The 22,577-nt window shown below is 36.3% G+C and overlaps 1 protein-coding gene across 3 annotated transcripts; it reads left to right on the forward strand.

Annotated features, from left to right (window-relative positions):
• The first annotated feature begins 151 nt into the window (after positions 1-151).
• On the forward strand, positions 152-21,659 carry acsl1a (acyl-CoA synthetase long chain family member 1a). 3 transcript variants are annotated; one of them, XM_089132402.1, is made up of 22 exons: positions 152-289; positions 7,870-8,091; positions 10,398-10,512; positions 11,173-11,237; positions 11,380-11,481; positions 12,015-12,114; positions 12,256-12,431; positions 12,517-12,549; positions 12,674-12,725; positions 13,333-13,406; positions 13,729-13,755; positions 13,864-13,941; positions 14,821-14,955; positions 15,059-15,193; positions 16,689-16,784; positions 16,879-16,951; positions 17,044-17,132; positions 17,943-18,059; positions 19,251-19,394; positions 19,463-19,564; positions 19,997-20,068; positions 20,706-21,659. In XM_089132402.1, the coding sequence occupies exons 2-22, from the start codon at positions 7,897-7,899 to the stop codon at positions 20,844-20,846; spliced, it is 2,121 nt and encodes a 706-aa protein (XP_088988528.1). In that variant the 5' UTR covers positions 152-289; positions 7,870-7,896; the 3' UTR covers positions 20,847-21,659. The 3 variants fall into 3 exon arrangements, with proteins under 3 accessions (XP_088988528.1, XP_039547382.2, XP_039547366.2); XM_039691448.2 differs by lacking the exon at positions 13,864-13,941 and having other exon boundaries at positions 13,729-13,803; XM_039691432.2 differs by lacking the exon at positions 13,729-13,755.
• Positions 21,660-22,577: the final 918 nt, after the last annotated feature.

Here is a 22,577-nt window from a genome sequence, read left to right on the forward strand (position 1 = left end):
ATAATTATATACCCAATTCATAGAGAATTAAAAATAAACCCCAGAGAGAGCTTCAATGTGTCATTAGTCATTAGTGAACATCGCAGTTGATCACAACAGTGCGTTTGTAAATGTTCCTTAAAAACGGCCAATTGCACTCGTCATATCAATTCATACGCGTAAAGATATGTGACGAGTGTTCTGATTGGTCGAGTTTCCTATCTGAAAACAGCGCGGAGGAGAGCCAGCTATGCACGCCTCTAAATAACAGCAGCGGCGTGGAGGGGACGCTACATTCACACCATTCAAGGTTTGTGCAGTTCTTCTTTAATCTTGGCTAGACTATAATATTCCTATTCCTGTCGATGTTATAGAATAAAACGTCCGAAACATGGATATTAAATGTATCACGAAGAAAATGTCCAAATGCATATTGTTGGTTTGGTTTAGTGCATCTGCTCAGCCTCATCATGCATGCTCAGTTTCACACTAATTTTAAATGCTCTGATTACGCGTTTGGCGATGTGTTTTTCTGCAGCGAGAGAGAGAGTTCTTTTTTAAAGCATGAGTTGTGACGGAAAAGTCCGACTCGTTTACGCGTATCGGTTCTTTTGAACGATTCTTTGAATCATCCACTTCAAAACACGATCGTTTTTCACGGCACGTAAATTTCCTTTCTGCATCCCAAATTAGCAATAGGCTAAACACAATGTTTTTTTTCTTCTGTTTTTGAACTATTAATTTAAACGAATATTACTTAAATAATTTTAAATGCTGCAAATGTTTCGCCTGTGTCGTGTGTAATTTTTGTTATTTATTAAAGTAGGCCAATATCCCATTAATCATCCTTTCCCACTAAACGCATCATCAGTTCACTAATCAGCCATAACATATCGATCATGTCCGTGCAGTTATCGGATTTGTGTTGACTCGAAAACCGCTCTGACCGATTTTGTCCGTTCAGAATGATTTTGTGAGCCGGAATAGCGATTCGTTGAAAAGATCCGATTCAAAAGAACGAATCATTCATATCGCAACAACGTACGAGCGATGTCCTTTGCCAGTTATTGAGCAGAAGAAAGACCAGAACCTATGAAAACGCTCTTCTAATATATATGTGTTGTTATTTATGTATTATCCCATTCCCAACACGAATTTCATTCTTACTCCTCTGGCACAGAAAGCCGAAGTTGAGCGAAGGATATTTGTGAAGACAAATAGAGGGGCGGAGGCGGACGCTTGTCGGAGTCTCGCGCGCTCTATTGTTAGTTAATTAGCTAATTCAGAAAAGAATCGGATAAAGAGACAATGCATCCCTTGTCCATGACATGTTGTGGCATCACTCCTTGTCGTTTAACCTCCCATTTGCTTATCCAGGTCACCAACCATCACAAATAAAGGCATCCTGAAATAGCCATAATTCCATTACAAATTAACTCAACACGTTACCTTATTTCAGTAGCAAACCTTAAACATAAACATAACATTTATTTGATGCAAAAAGAGTGTTGACTTTGTCCATTAAAGATTAAAAAAAAAAAACATCCAACTAAAGAATTGGTGCAACAGGTCTGCTGACAAGAACAGATTATTTGGCCTCATTTCGATGATGCGGTATGAAACATGCACTTACTGGTATATATATTAGACCTGATTAGATATTAGATGTATATCAGACCTGTTTATTTTATTATTATTATTTTTTACCTTAACCTGAATAATTATATTTGTAATTTTTTAAACTTTACTTAATTTGATGGATTTGCATGAAAAATCTGAAAGATTTAGCCCTACCCCAAAAGAACACCTGTTGCTGTGGTTAGTTACCAATACAAATGTTTTCTCATCTCTATTTTTCAACTAAACAGACTAACAAATAAAAGAGCCTGTCTCAAATTTCAGATCTTCCGAAATTGATATCCGTTTCTCTTGTACAGTCAGTCTTTCCTCTCACAAAACCCCAAATTGCCCTCTGGCCATCAATAGAATGTGGCGTATGCTGTTACTTTTAAACTTGTTATTGAATGCTTTAGGTGTGGTTCAGCTGGAAAGAGTTCAAACATGACCAGGCAAGCCCATTTCAGGCCATAATCTAGAGTTCTATAGAGTTCTAAATTCAAATGCTATGTACTTAAACAGGCATAATAAGTAGAAAAATAGTTCTCACTTGGCTTTAAATTAAGTTACCTTAACTACTATGTATGTACTAACAACAAACACCTACAAGACTGAATTGATTGCACGTTGTTCTGGAAAATTTCCACATTTACTGCTAATGGGTTTGAGGTTATAGGTTCTGGAGGGTAATGGTTGGGATTATAAGGGTAAGAGTTAGGTTTTGGGGTAAGGCATGTGTTTGGCCGGGTTATGTGATATGTTATGTTAATGTTAATGAAATGCACTTTAAATTGTATTACAATGCACTAACATATCGTATTAAGTGGTTAGGTTAGGTATAGAGTAAAAGCCTAAGTGTGACTGCAAAACACACATGGTGTATAGTTGAAAACACACCCTATTGTCAAGTGTTATTTTAAAATAAATTTTGGAAGCTAACGTGAATGCTGTTTCATGGTTTCACATAACTAATGAATAACAGCTCTACTAAATACACAGAGCACAGAGCAGTATTAGCTATTAGAAATAAACATGAATGAACATCAGAAGGTAGCCTATGTTGAAAGAAACTAAAATGTATCATGTCTTTATTTGCTCAATCAGCCTGATTTTTTTTAAAGGTTTTGGGGGGCATGAGTCATGAGTAATAATAATTTGAGAACCACTGCCTTGAAAATATTTCACCAGCTGCTGTGATACCCTGACAGACTGTGGAAAATAGGCAATATATTTGACAAGAATACTTTTTTTTTTACCACAGTGCTTGGTCCAAAAATAATCTCTGAATCTGAATAGGCCACTGATGGCTTAACAGTTAGTTATAGATAGATAGAATAGAATAGCACCATTTCTAGGGTTTACAAAGATGCCGAAAATGCGAAAATGCCTTGTTGATGCTAGAGGTCAGAGAAGAATGGGCCGACGACTGATTCAAGCTGATAGAAGAGCAACTTTGACTGAAATAACCACTCGTTATAACTGAGGTATGCAGCAAAGCATTTATGAAGCCACAACACGCACAACCTTGAGGCGGACGCCGGGCTACAACAGCAGAAGACCCCACCTGGTAAATAGGAAAAAGAGGCTACAATTTGGAAGAGCTCACCAAAATCGGACAGTTAAAGACTTGAAAAATGTTGCCTGGTTTGATGGTCTCGATTTCTGTTGAGACATTCAGATGGTAGAGTTAGAATTTGGCGTTTAAACAGAATGAGAACATGGATCCATCATGCCTTGTTACCGCTGTGCAGGCTGGTGGTGTAATGTTGTGGGCGATGTTTTCTTGGCACACTTTAGGCCCCTTGTACCTTGTACCAATTGTACCATTTAAATGCCATGGCCTGCCTGAGCATTGATTCTGACCATGTCCATCCCTTTATAGCCACCATGTACCTATCCTCTGATGTCTACTTCCAGCAGGATAATGCACCATGTCACAAAGCTCAAATCATTTCAAATTAGTTTCTTGAACATGACAATATTGTGTTCACTGTACTAAAATGGCCCCCACAGTCCCACAGTCACCAGATCTCAACCCAATAGAGCATCTTTGGGATGTGGTGGAACGGGAGCTTCGTGCCCTGGATGTGCATCCCACAAACCTCCATCAACTGCAAGATGCTATCCTATCAATAATAGGGCCAACATTTCTAAAGAAATGTTTTTGGAGCTTGCTTAAAGGTGCCCTCTGGCATTTAAAATCAAATCGTACACCATATTCCATACCAGATGGAGGCAGTATACCTCCAGAAATACCTCCGCAGCCGCGCGCACTCTCATGTCTTCAAACAACACGGGCGAGCGCTGTGTTGCTCTGTCTCCCTTGTGATAGTAAAAGGTTGGAAGACCGCAGTTTCATGTGCAGCATTTGGAGATTTTTACAGTTTAGTGACTAAATGAACAACATCTCAATACTAAATTATAAAGGCCGTCTCATAGACAAGTCAGTGCATTTCGACAATATGGGAAAATTAAAGCCAAGGCTATTATTTCTAGTTTTATGGTATTCGTTTTGTTCATATTACATTTTTATCATTAGTTTTAATTAATTTGACAGACATAATTTCCCTGATGTGGACCAAGCTAGCGTCTTTCAGAGCTGCCAACTCCCACTTTTCACACACTCTCATGCCACACATCAATTTTGTCATGCACAGAAAAGGACACGGAGACCGATCTCAGCTCTCAGATTCTGTTAATTTTATTACGCAATTCAAACAATAAATACAGTTTTGGCGCTTTACACGACAGATCCCTAACGCACGTGAACCGATCATCTCTACTAGCTAATGGTAAAAGAACACGAACACTGTTGAAAGATACAGTATTTTACAACTTGCCAAAATATATTCCTCATGCATAATATCGACCAATCATTTTTTTAACTCTTCCCTAAACTGAAATGTAGTAGTGGGCTGTATTTTCCACACGACTGACATCAGGTTCAAGCTGGTTCAAGTACACACAAGCCGCGCGACTTACTCGTGTACAGCAGTTTGGCTGGTGGTAATGTTGCCTGCCCGCATACCGCCTCCCATGGCCGAAACTGGTATTACGACACCTGCCGGGCCGGGGCTAGTAATTTAGCATGCTAATTCAGGTTAATATCTCGGCAGCACTATAACTTCTCATTTTTTTAATGACATCATCAACCTTATTTCTTCGCATTCTTTTGATGTGTGTAGCTCATTTTTGGGATATTTTAACCTCAATTTTTACATAGGGCACCTTTAAATAATTGCTTTGTTTATGAGTAGGATGTTGAATGTTTTAATAGTACAAATACCTCTTGTGCCATTATGTGCCATAAAAAATACCTCTTATGTAAAAAGATCAAGGCAAATTTAATTTCTCATGTCATAACCCCTTTAACGGTTTGATTAGGTTTGTGTCCATGTTATGTGTCATGTTTTTGGCATCCCGGGTAGCATTTGTCAGAACATCTGTTTGTTCTGCCTCTCGCTGTCTTTTTCCATTGGCTTCAATTGTGTGACAACAGAACTTTCCCAGCCTCCAACATGATAAATAAAGCTTTATGTGTGTGTGTGTATGAAAACTCTAATATCTCAGTTCTTTCTCTTATTCAGCATCAGGATTATATGGAGAACAAGTTTGCAGAATCTTTGGTTGAGTTTCCTGAGAAAATTAAGCTCTCATTTTGCATCTATTTACATTTATCCTAAACAATTTTTGAAGAAACATCTTAGAGGAAGTTTAAATGAAATATCATTAAGTTGTGCTTTGAAAAAACAATCATTGAGCAACAAAAAGTTCCTCTGGGTTCTGTTGAAGGACTTTCTGTGTGTCTATGTGTCTCACTCTTGTAAGTGTAGCTCTGTCATTGGTTTGTGCTTCTTGCTGCCCAAGTATGGAGAAAGGTTAGCTTTCAGTTCGAGAACAAGCTCTGCCAGACCTGTCATGTGATTTTCCCATCTGTGAGCCAGATACACAGCTGCTTCCCCCTCTTACAAGTCTCATGTTGGTGGCATAAATGCATAGTATATAGTACATCTTTTATGAATAACCACTCTTCATGTTTACACTAACAACAGCAACATTTAAATCTTCAACGACACTTACACAAATTCTGGGCACTATTGAAAAGCTGATAATTTCCAATATTATGGCCAAGAAACAAACAAAAAAAAAAAAAAATATATATATATATATATAACAATAAAACACTAAAACCTAAATTAATAGTTTTAAATTAATGCTTTCAAAAGTTTTTTTTAAAAGTGAATGCTGCATTAGTTAAATGTCAACTGTTTCAGACAATTTCAACCGTTACAAATTCTTACAAACACTAATATCATCTGAAAAAGGAGCTGATATTGTTTATTTCTAGATAATTAAAAAATTAAATGATTAAAGTAATGTTATTTGTTTTATGCTAATGTGATTTTAGATCTTAAGTGTCATTAAAATAATGTCCCAATGCAAAAAAATGGTATGTTAACACTGATGTTGGACAGTTTTATTGGCAATTTTCTGATTTTTGAGCGACAGGTTCTGTGAGAGCGATTATTTTCTGGCACATGTGGAATTTCGTCCTTATTTTTTTCTCTTTATCTTTGTGAATTACTGTATTGTGTTTGAGTACAGAGTGTTTGAGTTGCCAAACATCTGCTGCATATCAGCTATTGTGCTTTTCAGCAAGAATTTCACACACGTACGTGGCGATGTCAGCTCTCAAGTCTTTTGGATTGGATTTGTGTGCTTATGTTTCAGAGATAAGAACAGCAACAGTACGCTTTCATGTGTGGGATGCCAGTATCTCCATGTGTTTTGAAGCATTTTAAAAGAATCGTTCACGCACAACACAAGCACGACTGCATCTACTAAAACAGACTACGGGGCATAAATACTTGAGCAAACAGATTAAAAAAAAACATTTGTGCTGCATTGACGAGTGGGAGGACGCTTGAGAAAAAGAAAAGGAGAAAACGAGGGGAAATTCAGTGACAGTTTATAGTGAAAGATTGATAGAGAGCGTGAGAGAAAAAGAGAGCGACCCACGTGGTGGTATTGCTGTCCGTGAGGGTCATTCTGCTATTCATAGCTATAGTTTCCTTCAGCACTGCTTAGGTCAGTTTAACTGCAACAACAGAGACAGGCTGAAAGCGTCCCTTAAAAAATAAAACAACGCAATACAGCTTTTACTCAGTCGCACGAAAAAACCTCTGCACAGTAAGTATTTTTTGGTTGTTGTTCAGTTTTGATTCCATTATAGACCTTATGCACCAGAGAAACGTGGGCGCCGTCATCTTTAGAATATTGTCTTTGAACTTCCGGTTCTGTTCTGTATATTTCTATGGCATCGCTGTCGAGGAGTAATTAGCTGGTGAAGTGGATTTACTTATTGTAGAGTTAACAAAAGTTATCATGAGCATTGTAATGTTTATCATAAGCATTGTAAAGCAGATGTCTTAACAAATGTCGAACGGGAATTTTTTATGAGCAGTTCATTCATGCAAGATCGCTGTGGAAATACAGACCGGAACGAGCGCAACGCTGAAAAGGGGCGGGGCTACATAAGGTCTAGACTAGGCCTAGGGTGTCTTTATGTCAAGCTGTGTGTGTGTGTTTTTACCTTTGCTGTGATACTTCGGATATAGGACTGTCCCTATACAATGGGGCATCCTCAATTGTAAAATCAATTAATAAATAACACCAATACTCATGAAATGTCCTAATTGAGATAGCTATGTAAATGTGAGTGTACTTCACATACTCCGGGGTAAGTTCAAGGTCAGGGGCACTGGGCTTTTAGTAGAGTAGAACCGAGACAAAGTTTTTACCTTGAGAAAGATATATATCCGCTTCCATGAGAAGGGTCTGTACAGAGAAACACTACTGGAGAATAAAAAGGCTGAACAAGCTGAAATATTAATTTGAAATGTATATATTTTTAATAACACCCTAATTTCTGCTCATATTGAGGTGTCATGAAACAAACCAGAGACATACAGAGATAAAATAAAAGATGTCTCTTTCTCAGCTGAGTGTTCACTGATTATTATGAACTGGGATAAAACAGTGTGTGTGTGTATGTGGATGCACTGTGATATTGACTTTCTGGCTGATTTTAAAAATCTGTACTAGTTTAAGAAAATGAAAACAGCTTCACAACCTTAAATGTAGTATGTGAAACCGATTCATAATTTATTAAATTAAAATTAGACAAATAAGTCATAATAACAAATTAAAGTAAATATAATTGATAATTAAAGTAAATAATTGATAGTCCTCCCTCTGTGCTTTTCCTTTCAGACTTGAGTTAGCTGAATTGGCAGAGCAATGCAGGCCCAGGATCTGATCCGACACCTGCGGATGCCTGAGCTGGACGACGTGAGGCAGTATGTGCGCAGTTTACCCACTAACACCCTCATGGGCATGGGCGCATTTGCTGCCATCACCACATACTGGCTGGCCACTCGTCCCAAAGCCCTTAAACCACCTTGTGACCTCGCCATGCAGTCCGTGGAGGTACCGGTAAGTGTGAAAATGCTTCCACAAATGTAGCTTTATACCTAGGGGTAGGGGTTGAACGACTTCAGATTTTTTTTAAGCCAACATTTATGTTATAAAAGTCAAGGCTGATGATGTCATTAATGAAGAAATAAACCAGAACCTCAAGCTGAGACTAGAAAGCGGCTTGCCTTGTGCACAGCTATGGCATACTGTATTACACAGCACTTCCCACAAGACTATTGCTTAACAGCTTATTTTTCTCAGTTATTTTGTATTTGGGTCGTTATAAATCTAACAGAATTCTGCTCATTCTAAATCAGATACAAATAAAGTAGCACAGTAAAGATTACATTGAATGCATAAGAGCGTTTGTGTGAGAATCAATTCAGGGTTTCACTACTAATAGCGAAGATGTGGGTTTTAGCCGGCAGCTGTCGCATCATCCATGTGAATGCTGGACAACATAGACAGGTAGAGCTAGGTGCAAAATGACCACCCACAGTTTGGATGATACCTGCTCTAAAACCCTGGCATGCAACAATGAGGTAAATCTTTAATTTTGAGATTATTGACTATTGATTATACCATCAGTTGCACTTGAGGATTTCTTCTTTCAATGTTAATAACCACCTCAAACAAAGCTATTAAATATGTTGTACTTCAAAAATTTGATTCCATAAAACTTTGGTAATCTGGTAATTCTTCATTGGAGTAAAAAAACTTCCCATCAGTTTGAGAAAAAAAACTAGTAGATTCTCATCTCCAACAGTTGCTTAGAGGTTATTAGAAGTTCTCCACACAATCATAGCTTGTGAAACTTGCAATGCATTAACATAAACACGTTTTCAGGACTCTACAATGCATCCCAGACCTTGGAGCATTTCTAGAGTCAAATCTATTTTGAAAGGTTGAAAGTGTCTCTCAGATCGAGGTGCAAGATTTTACTGATTATTTGCTTCCTTTGAAAAGCGCTTCAGCAGTACAGACTGTGGCTTCCTCTGGTTAACCCAGCACATGAAGATGTCACCCGCTGCATGTCACAAAACTCTGCATTTATGAGCTGTCTTAAAGGGATACTCCACTTTTTTTTGGAAATAGGCTCATTTTACAACTCCCCCAGAGTTAAACAGTTGAGTTTCACCGTTTTCGAATCCATTCAGCCGATTTTCTGATATTTAGAACAAGATCAGTAACCAGACAGTTTCTGGTCTCATTGACTTCCATAGTATATTTTTTTCTTACTATGGAAGTCAATGAGACCAGAAACTGTCTGGTTACTGATATTCTACTAAATATCAGAAAATCGGCTGAATGGATTCAAAAACGGTAAAACCCAACTGTTTAACTCTGGGGGAGTTTTAAAATGAGCCTATTTCCAAAAAAAAGTGGAGTATCCCTTTAAGTTGCCCATCTGTGTTCTTATACATAAGGCACTGTACATTTAAATATATATTAGTGCACAGAATATGTACTGTGTTTTTTTTAACCAATTTTACTGTATTTGTGAGCAAATGCAGCCTCTGTGAGCATAAGAGACATATGCTCAAAAAAATAAACTACTAGCCCCAAACTTTTGAATGGTAGTGTGTGTGTGTGTGTGTGTGTTGAAAACATTAAAACCTACAGCTGGTTTTGGAATGGTATTTTCCTCACATCCCTGCTTTTTCCGCCCAGTTCACATTCTGTCCTCCTATGCTGAGCAGTTTTGTGTGTATGTACACATGCACAGACTGTAACGTTGCCTTAGATACAAATAATTACAGCCTCTTTCACCCAGACGAGTGGAATTATAGATGTTTGTCCTTGATCTCTGTTTCTGGCTGAAGAAGAAAACATAGAGGTTCTTGTATTCTCACCATTTATTGTATGTTTGCTATGGTAACTGAAACTTGTTGGCAACAGATATACTGTAAAGCCAGTCAGATCCACTACGCAACTTGCGCAACGACCATCTGTAAATTCTTTTAGCGTGAAGTCTTCCTTCTGCTGTTAATGGCCTGGTCTTATTTAGGTTTATCAAACCCTAAAGTAGCGAAAGATTCAGTGACGTTTACATTATTACGAGTCTTATTTTCTTGTTTATTTTGACAAGTTAATGCTACTGTAAAAATGGTTTATGCATAAATGAAATTAGCATTTCGTTCTGGTCCTCAAATTTCAAATGCGCTGGGATGATTCACTGTTCATTGTACTCCGTTTGTTTCTATTCATGCTGTTCCAGAGTGTCTGTCTGGTGTGGAAGCAAAGCGGGGGTGGATTTGTAAGGATTTGTGATTTGATTTTCTGGGACAGAACTACATCATAGTTCATTTGTTTTGTTTTTTCAGGGTAGTGAATATGCTCGTCGGTCTATCCTATTGGACAGTGACACATGCATGACATACTACTATAAAGACGCTCGGACAATGTATGAGTTTTTCTTACGAGGACTAAGAGTGTCAAGTAAGTCAAGTGGTCATTTAAATGAATAGTTCACCTAGAGCTGCACGATTAATCGTTGAAAGATTGCGATATATAACATACATTATTCCAAATGTCAATGATTTGGCTATGTTTATTAAACCTTTGACGAACAGCAAACAATTAAATCTGTGTTTGTACTGCTGCTGACACAGAGAGAGCAGTTATTATAATATATAGATATGAAACAGCTTTACAAACAGTATTTTCAAACACACAGTATCATTATTTTTTTCTGGAAGTACTGGAATAAAATTTATTGGATATAAACACTGACGCCTACTCTAGCAATCAAAATAGATTAAATGACACATTTTGAAGTAACTAGACACTTCAAATAAAGATTTATCAATAACATTGTTACACCAGTAGGTGGCGACAAGTGACTGTAAAAAAATGTAATTGTCATTGAATCATTCATGCAAAAGATTTGTTCAGTAATGAAACAAATCTTTATGAGCGAGTCATTCATTAAAACTATTTTTTTACTTATTAATTCAGATTAAATATTTTTTTTATTGTGTTGTTTAGTTGTCTATTGACAATCAAAAATATCCAGAATCGTGCAGCTCTAAATCTAAAGTTTTGTCATCATGTTTGAGATCTTTACATTTTTGTAATTTATTTATTTATTTTTTATAGATAATGGTCCTTGTTTAGGATCACGAAAAGCAAGTAAGCAATATAAATGGCTGTCGTATAAAGAGGTAAGATTTTTGTAGTCTGCTGAAATCAGAACTGGTTTAGCATTTTATTTCGTAAATGTTCATGGATTCCTCTCTTGTTAATAGTTGATCAGATGTCACTATGCAATTGAATAAGTTATGTATTTTCGTATGGTGTTTGTAGGTAGCAGACAGGGCAGAGTTTACAGGTTCAGCATTACTCCACAGAGGTCACAGTCAATCGGGAGACAAATACATCGGCATCTTTGCACAGAACAGGCCAGAGGTATTCCCATCCTACTAGAGCTATATTTGCCTCAGACAGTTTGATTGTAAAATGGATTGATGTGGGCTGTAGGCCAATAATCACATATATGAAAGTAAACTAAACAAAATGAATACTTCTAAAGCCACTTTTTGTCTATTCATTGCTTTATTCATTGTTTGCCACTAACATTTTGGCCTCACTTTACTCTTACTCGTCTTACACTTTATCAACTTTGTACCAACATTTAAATTAATCATTTGATACAGTGCACTTATTATGTTCATACATGTTTTTACATTGTACTTGGGTGCTTTCTCAGCAATATTAATATATATATATATATATATATATATATATATATATATATATAATTTAATTAAAATGTCATGTATTTGCATTGATTGGTAGCCCCAATTAATTGCTTTTCTTATTGTACAGGAGGTTTGGGAGCCCTTCCCAATCCTGTTTTATTCTATATTTATTGTTTAAGATGATATTATTTGTGCATAAGTATCTGTATTTCACAACTGATTAAATTTCTTGTACATTAGTGGACGATTTCAGAGCTGGCATGTTACACATATTCACTGGTGGCAGTGCCACTGTATGACACACTGGGCACAGAGGCCATCAGCTACATCATTGACAAAGGTGAGCAGCGCACAGCATTTTTCTATTCAGTCTTATATATGGTTATATATTTCACTTGAAGATTTGAATGAAGATGGAAATAGTGTTGACATTGCGATATATTGTGGAAATTTGTTGTGGGTAACAGAGCTTTTGTTGTAGCCTCCATCTCCACTGTGATCTGTGATCTCGCGGAAAAGGCTCGTCTGATCTTGGACTGTGTGTCTGGCCGGAAGCACAGCGTCACAACCATAGTGATCATGGAGGCCTTTGACAGTGAGCTGACTGCACAAGCACAACAGAACGGCATTGAAGTTTTGAGCCTCAAGGAGCTGGAGGTTTGGGGGACGCATACACTTGCTAAACTGTGATCCCATTAATCTTGTATTAGTACTGCTCTAAATGAAGTCTTTCTTTTGGCAGGCTATTGGCAAATTCAACCACAAGACTCCTATTGTGAGTAAAACTGAGCATTGTATTGATTTACAGACTCGCAATATTATGAATAGTTTTATTTGATTGCTTTATTATTATTACTTCATAATTAAATGAATGCTTAGTATTTAATTTTTATTTCAAGCCTCCTAAACCAGAGGACCTGGCACTGATTTGCTTCACAAGTGGAACTACAGGTATGAATTTATATATTTCAATCACAACAACTCTGTGTAGTTTCAGCACGTTATTGAATAAGGCAACGTTAATGTATTTGGACTGCTACACTTCTGCTGTTGCGGAGCAAGTATGGACTTGATACTGCTAATAGATACACAGACACACTGCTGTGAGCATGTAAGATATCCCAATACCGTCGACATGCATAAATCCCATAGCAGATTTAGACAGATGGAGGTGGAGGGTTTCAGAGGAACTCTGATAGCAACCTCTGAACCAGACTATGTTGAGCAAGCAATCTCATTGGCTGCAGGATCAGCATGTGGTAATTATTTGATTGCTTGTAGATTACATATAATAGACCTATCAGCCCAGGCCCTCTAGAATTTCATGTCTGAAGTAGATATTTATGTATTCAACTATTTAATTGTTATTAATCACAAACAGAATTAATTATTTAATTATAACTTGCACAAATGTGGCTTTAATCACTGAGTATTCATTGATGAACAAAGCACACTTCTTTTGTTTTTCGTTTACACGTTGTTGCTTCAAAGTCATATTTTGGCATTTTTTTAGGATTCCAACCTGGAGAATAAATGTAACCGATTTCTTTGCCGACAGGAAATCCAAAGGGAGTTATGCTTACACATGGAAATGTTGTTTCCAATTGTTCTGCTTTCATTAAAGTTACACAGGTAAGATAGTTTTTTTTTTTTTTTTGCTTCTTTATCCTTTAACATTGATTGTACTGAAGTCTTTCTTTGAGAAAAAATATCAAAAATGGCAACAAATGAGATTTAAATGTTAGGTCAGATCTATGATATTTTTAGGAGCCTGTTTCCTTTATTTTGTTTTCAGTTAACTGTAAAGTGAAATGTTTTCTTTCTGTCTCTGTTATGTTCACCTTTTCTTGGGCCTCATTTCCTCATTTAATTGTCTTTTTCCTGTTTCTACCTCCCACGTGATCTGTACATTTTTGATGTGTTTGTATGTGTATGTGTATGTGTGTGTGGTTAGGGGTTGCTGAAACTTGGTCCTCAAGATGTAATCATCTCCTTTTTACCACTAGCGCATATGTTTGAAAGAGTTGAGGTATGCTGGATTGCACATTGCATATGTGTGAGTGTGTGTGTGTGTGTGTGTGTTTTGCAGGTTCATTGCATGCTTAACCAGACCGACATTCACATTTCTTACCTACCACTAGCACACATGTTTGAGAGAGTGGTTGAGGTATGTATGTACACAGTCATTAAACACATGTTTTAATACATTAAATTAATAAGTTAGGGATGTTTTTGTTAAATATATGATACTATGATTTATTTACTGTACCATATTCACATATTTTACATATTGTGGTTGCCCAAAGTAATTTCTGGCCTTGGAAAATTGACATCTTCACCCTTTATCCAAATACAGTATTATTAAAAATGTGTTGTGTTCTGCTTGGAGTAAATTATTTTATTAATGAGAATCAATGAAACATCCCAAATAGTATAACCATAATTTCTGGCTAAGTTGTCATTACAAAAATAAATAAAAAAATAAATAGAACACATGCAAAAGCAAGAGAGAACCAACAAAAAAAATGATAACTGATTACCGGTATGTTGTAGTCAATGTATGCTTTTTTTCCCGTGAGCTTTTTGATTTTATACACTCGTGCTCAGAATTAGTGGTACCCCTGGTAAATTTGATCAAAACTGTAAAAAAAAAAAAAAAAAAGGCTGGCTGTAAAAAAAAGGCAGTTTTTTGTCATATTCACCAGGGGTCCCATTAATTCTGAGCACAACTGTATGCATTTTTTTGCTTGGTAAAATAAAACCTGTAGCCAAAATAATTTGTCAGGTAAATACCTTAAGTTTAGTGTTTTGCTATTCCTTCATACTTAAAATATATATAAAAATATATATATAAAATATTAAATATTTTCTTAATAATTTAATAATAAAATGATAAAACTTGTAGTGTCATTAAAAACAAATTTCTCCCCTGGACATTGCTTTTGGCCACTACTGTTTGTATATATATAAATATATATATACTGTATATAAAACTTAATCTACATTATATTCTTGTTGAATAATTGTGTTTGTTGTGTGTGTATAGAGTGTGGTTTTGGTCCATGGAGGCAAGATTGGATATTTTCAGGGTGATATCCGTCTGCTGATGGATGATTTGAAGACTCTTAAGCCCACTGTATTTCCTGTAGTGCCCAGACTACTCAACCGCATGTTTGATAAGGTACTTCTGTTTAGTTATCCACACAAACTGATAGCGTTGAAGATTTTTTCAAATATACCTAAAAATCTTTGCTCATTATACATTCATCTTTGTTTGCGTTAAGATCTTCGGACAGGCGAACACTCCTCTCAAGAGATGGCTGCTGGATTTTGCCACCAGCAGAAAAGAGGCGGAGCTAAGAAGTGGAGTTGTGAGGACGGACAGCATGTGGGATAAACTGATCTTCAGCAAAGTGCAGGTGACCAGATGAAAAGGAGAAAGAGTGTTAGTGCCCAGGGACAGAACAATCAGATGAAACCATAGAGGACCTATAAAGTCTCTGTTGCCTGGTAACCCACAAATTCAAAAACACTCAGCATCCAACTGTCCAACATTTATAAAGCAAAAAAAAATTAATAAAATAAGAGAAATCATGTCATCTAAAGGCCATTCATTCCAAGGACGATAACTAAAATGCTAACTAAAGTTTCTAATTATATGAGAATAGGGTAGTCCAGACAAAATGCTTAAACAAAAGCGGCAAGGAGAAATTATGCTGTTGGAATGATTTTCAGAACATTTTTTTTTCCCAGCTGATAACAACATAAAAGCATTGACAGCCAATCAGAACCCACCCAGCTTTAAAGCTGCAGAATGCACTTTTAAGGAACAGAATGTTATCGTCGGTTGGTGTGGATGCTAAAAACTAAAAACTTAAAATTAAAAACATAAAATATTTATAAATATAAATATTATAAGATGTAATATTTTAATGAAAACTGATAAATTATTTTATTCATTTATTTGATTTTTTTTGTAACAATGTAAAAGCCTTTAATCTTACTCTAATTTATTTCATAAATTGATTTCATTGCTGAATGAAATAATAAACAATAAATATATATATGAAATTGAGAGAAACCAATTCATAAGTGGGAGATTTAAAGTCTCAGTTATGATAGTTGATGTCACAATTGGCTTATTATTGATTGATGGATTGATTGGTTAATCAGTTAATCGATCCTTTTTCAGGCTTTCATAGAAACTCTGCTTCAGCTCCACTCTGGTGCTGGTGAAAGAAACCTTGCTCCGAGTGATCCTTGATTCACTCCGACATTCAAATACAAATTTTAGAATGTGTTTTAAAACACAGTACACTTAGCCTGGGTAACGCCAGACCACGTATCATGGTCTGGAAACCACATGTTCAATTTCTCGTATTTGAGGCGTGGTTTACGAATGCCCAGAGCCGTATTATTGGGTGCTACGAATGTCTATCAAATGCGCCTGTGGTCCCTCCCCGTTCTGTGATTGGTTCCCTTTTTCAGGGGAAAATTTGGTTCATGGTATCCAGACTGCCTAGCAGCGCGAAAAAAATCGCGCTGCAGCAAGGCAGAATGGGGAAACCCAGGCTACAGTACACCAGCATGCAGCCTTGTTATAAATATATTTATATAATATTAATTATTCACATGCTTATGTCGCATCCACAATGTATTCTACTATAAATATATTATCAGTCATGATACATATCACAATATAATACAGCAGAAATCAACTGAACTTGCCCAAAACTCTCACTTAGATTATGAAAAGTGATTATAATTTGATTAGTGATAATGACTACTCTAAAATCTCTTTTGTAACTAAACTAAGTATGAACACAACACTATGTATTTAGCCCTCCAAAAACAGAGCTATTTTCTGCTAGTGGGTAAACACAACCAAACTGACTCCTGTAACTCCACCTACAGGCCAGTCTGGGTGGGCGCGTGAGGCTAATGATCACAGGAGCTGCTCCCGTCTCTCCCACCGTCCTCACCTTCCTGCGAGCAGCGCTGGGCTGTCAGGTACACACACACACAAACACAAAGACTTATGTTTTCATGCTTCATGTTCCCACATCCCACAAGTCACTGTTTTTGTGTGTTGATTATGTTGTAGTTTTATGAGGGTTATGGGCAGACAGAATGTACCGCAGGCTGCACAATGTCACTTCCTGGAGACTGGACAGCAGGTAACACTGAAAAATCTCGCACTAACACATATAACATTAATGAATAAACAGTCTGTGCTGTAACACAAACTCTCTTTGTCTCTTGCACTCAGGTCATGTGGGAGCGCCACTGCCCTGTAATTTCGTTAAGTTAATTGATTTGGCTGAAATGAATTATTTTGCAGCCAATGGAGAGGGAGAGGTAGGTCACCAGTTAAAATGTTGAATTTTAAAGGAATGTTCTTGTTTTATACAAGTTAAGTGGTCACACTTTATATTAGGTGTCCTTAATGTACATATGTACACAATAAGTGCATTGTATAAAATATTAATTTAAATCTTATTATATAGTTAAATACACTTAATATAAAGTGGTTTCAAATGAAGCTTTGTTGATAGCTTTTGTGACATAATGTTAATAATGAAATTATTAATAAGTTAAATCATTTAGGGTACGTTTACATGACAACAATATGCTTAAAATGGAGTTTTCCGTGTACAGACGACACCATTGTCAAAACAATCCCCATTCACGTGTACCATCGAAAACGATTAAATGATGTCTTCTGCTGCCCAAGCCATTAGATGGAGATGAGATACAGTACACTAGACTAAAACACGTAATACGCATGTGCATGACGTCATCGTCTTCAGAGATTTGTGTTTTGTTGTTTACACGGATACCGTTTTCAAAAAACTTGCACTTTGAAACCCATTTTTAAAAGTTTGCGGTGTCAGGCACCCAAAACACTGTTGTCGTGTAAACCAATGGCCAAAACGCAAAATAAGTTGTATGTTTTTAGTTAAATGGTGTTGTGTAACAGCCCCTTAGACTCCTCCCTCATTTATGAATGAATTATTAACAGATGGAATGGCTAACTCCCAATATTTGTTACTTTAGTTATGACAAAAGCAAAGCGAAAATGATCATTTAAACCTACTTTTTTTATTTATAAATTTGAATGGCACAGTGCACTTCCATTTACTGACTGTGTGTGTGTGTCCTACACAGGTGTGTGTGAAAGGACCAAATGTGTTTCAAGGTTACCTGAAGGACCCAGAGCGAACTTTAGAAGCCATAGATAAAGATGGCTGGCTGCACACTGGAGACGTCGGCAAATGGCTACCGGTAAATTCTACATTCTCTCTCAGCACTTCTGCTCCTTATTTACTCTCAGTTGACGGATCTTTTTTTAGTCTCCCAGTTCAGTTCTAATTGAATCAACATCCTGATTTCTGTGAATTGTACCCTTCTTTCAGTGAATCTAATTACTTTTAAATGGAACTGACGTCATCAACCCAGTTCCTGACTCGCCATTATTCCACCAAATATTATATTACATTATATATATTACACATTATTCCAATAGTCCACTTTACACATTTTACTACCTAGAAGTAACTTTGCAACTACTACTACAGTATTGGTAGACTGTCCGCTTAATATCTGCTAAATCTTTATTTTCTTGACTTGTAGTTGCAAAATTACTTAAAGTTAGTACAATGTCTAAAGCAGACCGTTGAAATAAATTGTTACCCAATATTTAGTATTTTACCCTAAGACCACTTTGTTAATAAAAATGATGTCATCTGCATTTACACTACTTTCGAAAGTTTGGGATTTGTAAGAATTTAGTTTCTTAAGATCACCCGGGTTGTGCTGAGAAACAGTAATGCTGTGAAAATATTATTACAATTTTAAAAAACTTTCTATTTACAGGAATTTAAGTGTTTATTTCAAAATGTAATTTATTCTTGTGATGAAGCTGAATTTTTAGTCACATGATCCTTCAGAAAAAATTCAAATATGCTGATTTGATGCTCAAAAAACATTTCTTATGATCTTGAAAACAGTTGTGCTGCTTAATATTTATTTATTTGTTTTTGTGGAAACTCTTCAAAAGAAATGTAAAAAAAAAAAAGAAAAATCTCACTCACCCCTAACTTTTTACCAGTAGTGTATATTAATGAGTCATGAATGCAAATGACTGATGGGAAAGATTGCTCTGAACACTGCCTTATTGCATTAAGTAGTTCTTGAGAGGAGTTAATGTGAACCAGATATTTGCACAGTTCTGCATGTGTGTGTGTGTTCACTGAAACTTCCACTTGCAACTTCACCAGGTTGCATTAATAATAATTGTAGATAATTAAAGCATAACACTTATGCACAATCTTCACGTATTGTTGCAAAGATTTTAATATTTTGAAGTTTTAAGCCAAAAGAAGCCTCCACTATGTGACTGACATGCATTAATTTTATGGTCCATCATTATTTCTTCCTTACTTAATTAGTGAAGCTGAGTATTTATTGTTTTAGAATGGAACTCTGAAGATTATAGACAGGAAGAAACACATCTTTAAGCTGGCTCAAGGTGAATACATCGCTCCAGAGAAGATTGAGAACATATACATGCGTAGTGACCCTGTGGCCCAGGTCTTTGTACATGGAGACAGTCTACAGGTGAGAAACACACACAGCAGTGAATCAGAGTATCAATGAGAGTAAACCCATTCTGGTATTCTTTGCAGGCATGTTTAGTGGGTATTGTGGTTCCTGATCCAGACTTTCTGTCGGGATGGGCAAAGAAAAGAGGCATCGAGGGCTCCTACACTGAAATGTGCAAATGCAAGGTAAACCACGTACATAGAAAAAAAATTAAAGGCACAATATGTAAGTTTTCGCCGCCAGAGGTCGCATTTTCAAAGCAATAAGGAAGACGAAGCTTGATGACACTATGAAGGAGAGTGGGACGATGGGAGATGTTTTCACCAGCAATCAGGCCTGATAGCGCTCCGGCACCATGCATTTATATGCAGTGCGAGTGAAATTTAGGATTTGGGTCGGAAAAAACTTCAGAAGTCAAAACTAGAATTATGAAAAGATGCATGTGTTTGTGTGTGTCTTGCATTCTCAAAAAATAATGACAAATTTGCATTAACTCTATGTTTCATCACACTATTTTATGTCATCGTAATGAATTAGCTGAATTTTGAATGGGCTTTAATATTTGAACGGTCTCTGCCAACCCTGAAGAACTGACACCTGATATTGTGTTTAAACAGGAGCTGAAAAATGCCATCCTAGAGGACATCCTTCGGCTAGGAAAAGAAGCCGGATTAAAGTCTTTTGAACAGGTGAATCTAACAAACATTCCAGATAACTCTGCCACTGTGCCACTTATCACATTTTTACACAATTTATCATTTTTTAAGTGTAATATTTTTTGTTTTATTGTGAATAACTGATCTGATGAAAAATTACATTTTTATTACATTGATTTTGTTGCTTTTATACTGCATAAAACTCGTATATATATATATATATATATAACATTAACAAACATTATTACATTATGCAAATCTAGTGTTGACCTGATTTTTAAATCAACTTCATTTTATTTTCTGGCAGAGAATAAAATGAGGTAATAATCTTAAAATCACATAGACATTAATTATTATTAATAATATGTATTATTGTGTATATATTATATATTTTAGATACATATTGTTTTATTAGTAGTAGAAGTATTAATAAATTATTAATATTTGGCTATATATTAGTACTATATACTAATATACTATTATATCTTTATAGAATTATTAATTGAGTTATTCATAACTATTAATAATAATAACATTATTTAAGTGACTCATGTTATACTTGCATTACTGTGAAATGTAAGCAATTTTATACTAGTTGGTTGAGAGTACAACCAACCCCTGTACAAGAATGACTGTGTATTTTTTTTTTTTTATCTAATCTATGTGTTAGGTGAGAGACATTGCCCTGCACATGGAGATGTTCTCTGTTCAGAACGGACTCCTCACACCAACTCTGAAAGCAAAGAGAACCGAGCTGCGAAGACACTTCAGGGAGCAGACTGACCAGCTCTATGCCAAAATAAAAATGTGAACACAGAGTGACTGAACTAGAACACCCCGAAACACGCATATTTGCAATGTGTTGATGATTATAAAGGAGGTGCTCCAGTTCTGTCATCTTATTGCATCAGGACCACTGCAGATGTTGATACTCTTGGACTCACTGAAGCCTAATTGAAGTACTTTAGTCATTTCTACCACTTGGAGGTGCCAGCGTTGTCTCTCAAAAGAGGTGAGGTACGGCCCCAACCGCGAAGCACATACCAGACATTTCATGAGCTCTGCTGTTCATCTGTGATGACAATTCAAGAAAACTGGAAGTGAACCACCCCAATGCCTTAGGCCAGTGAATGCCTTGAGTCTAATTATTCAGAACACAAACGCGAGATCATATAACTGATACTCGTGTGCCAAAATTTACATGTGCAGATATTTTCAACAAAACCTATTTAAAATATAGTGATTTCCAATAAACTTATGTAAACGGATATTTCATTCACAGTGCTTATTTAAATGTAGGATCCTTATTGTGTCGCAATGATTTTATGATATACCATGTGTTTGACACAGACTCATATTTCCATATCTGAATAAATGATTTTCACTGAAATAGACAGTAAAATGACATCACAAACCGGTTATGGTTGATGCTCAGATTCCACTAACAGCCCTTTGAAATCTCGCTCCATCTCAAATGTGCCTCTCAAGGAGATTAAGCTTGTATATAGGTTATCTATTTATGTTTGTACATCTTTTAATGTATTCTGGTTCATATAAATTGTGCTAAAGTTTATTTGTAGCATGTGGGTGTGAGACAGAAATAAATTTGATGACATTGACTTAATAGGGTTTGTTTTTTTTAATTAGTTCCTATTCATTATTTTGACTTCTGAGAGTCACTGCCACTCTGAGAGGCTCTTTTTATACCCAATAATGTTACCAACTGACCTAATAAGTAACAAATTGGTCCTCCAGCTGCAGTGGTGGAATGTAACGAAGTACGAATACTTTGTTACTTTACTTAAGTACATTTTTCACGTATCTTTACTTTACTTAAGTAGAATAAATAGCGCATACTTTTTACTTTTACTTCGTTACATTTTGCAGCAATTATTATACTTTCTACTCCACTACATTTCTACAACTTCTGTTACATTTTCATTACATTTTCTGATCAGTTTTTCCCCTGCCAAAGCGTAATCTGACCGTCTGTCCGTTGCACGTTTGTCTCACCAGTGTCGTTTGGTTGCCATAGAGGACCATGGGACTTAGACCTGAGTGCAAAAATGGAGGCTCTATCAGAATCCAGAGTTTCAAGAAGATTGGAGAAACTTATTTTTTTGCACAAAAACAAAACGAAAGTGGTAACACTGTCGTTTTTTTTTGGGGGGGGGGGGGGGGGGGTCGAAATTTTGAGTTTCTCTGATCTTCTTGAAACTCTGGATTCTGATAGAGGGCCATGAGACTTAGACATGAGTGCAAAAATGGAGGCTCTAGACCCTTCCAGAGCTGAGATATTGAGATCCCACGTAGCATTTCTGCCAATATAAATATCTCAGCTCGTTTTTTTTTTCGGGTCGAATATTTGAGTTTCGATATCTCAGCTCTGCAAGGGTCTAGAGCCTCCATTTTTGAACTCAGGTTTAAGTCGGATGGCCCTCTATCAGAATCCAGAGTTTTGGGAAGATTGGAGAAACTTAATTTTTCGCCCCAAAAAAAAAAAAAAAAAGGGGTACCACTGTCGTTTTTTTTTCGGGCCGAA

This window comes from Pimephales promelas, chromosome 6 (assembly GCF_988280905.1).
Source record: "Pimephales promelas chromosome 6, fPimPro1.hap1.1, whole genome shotgun sequence".
Taxonomy (NCBI): domain Eukaryota; kingdom Metazoa; phylum Chordata; class Actinopteri; order Cypriniformes; family Leuciscidae; genus Pimephales; species Pimephales promelas.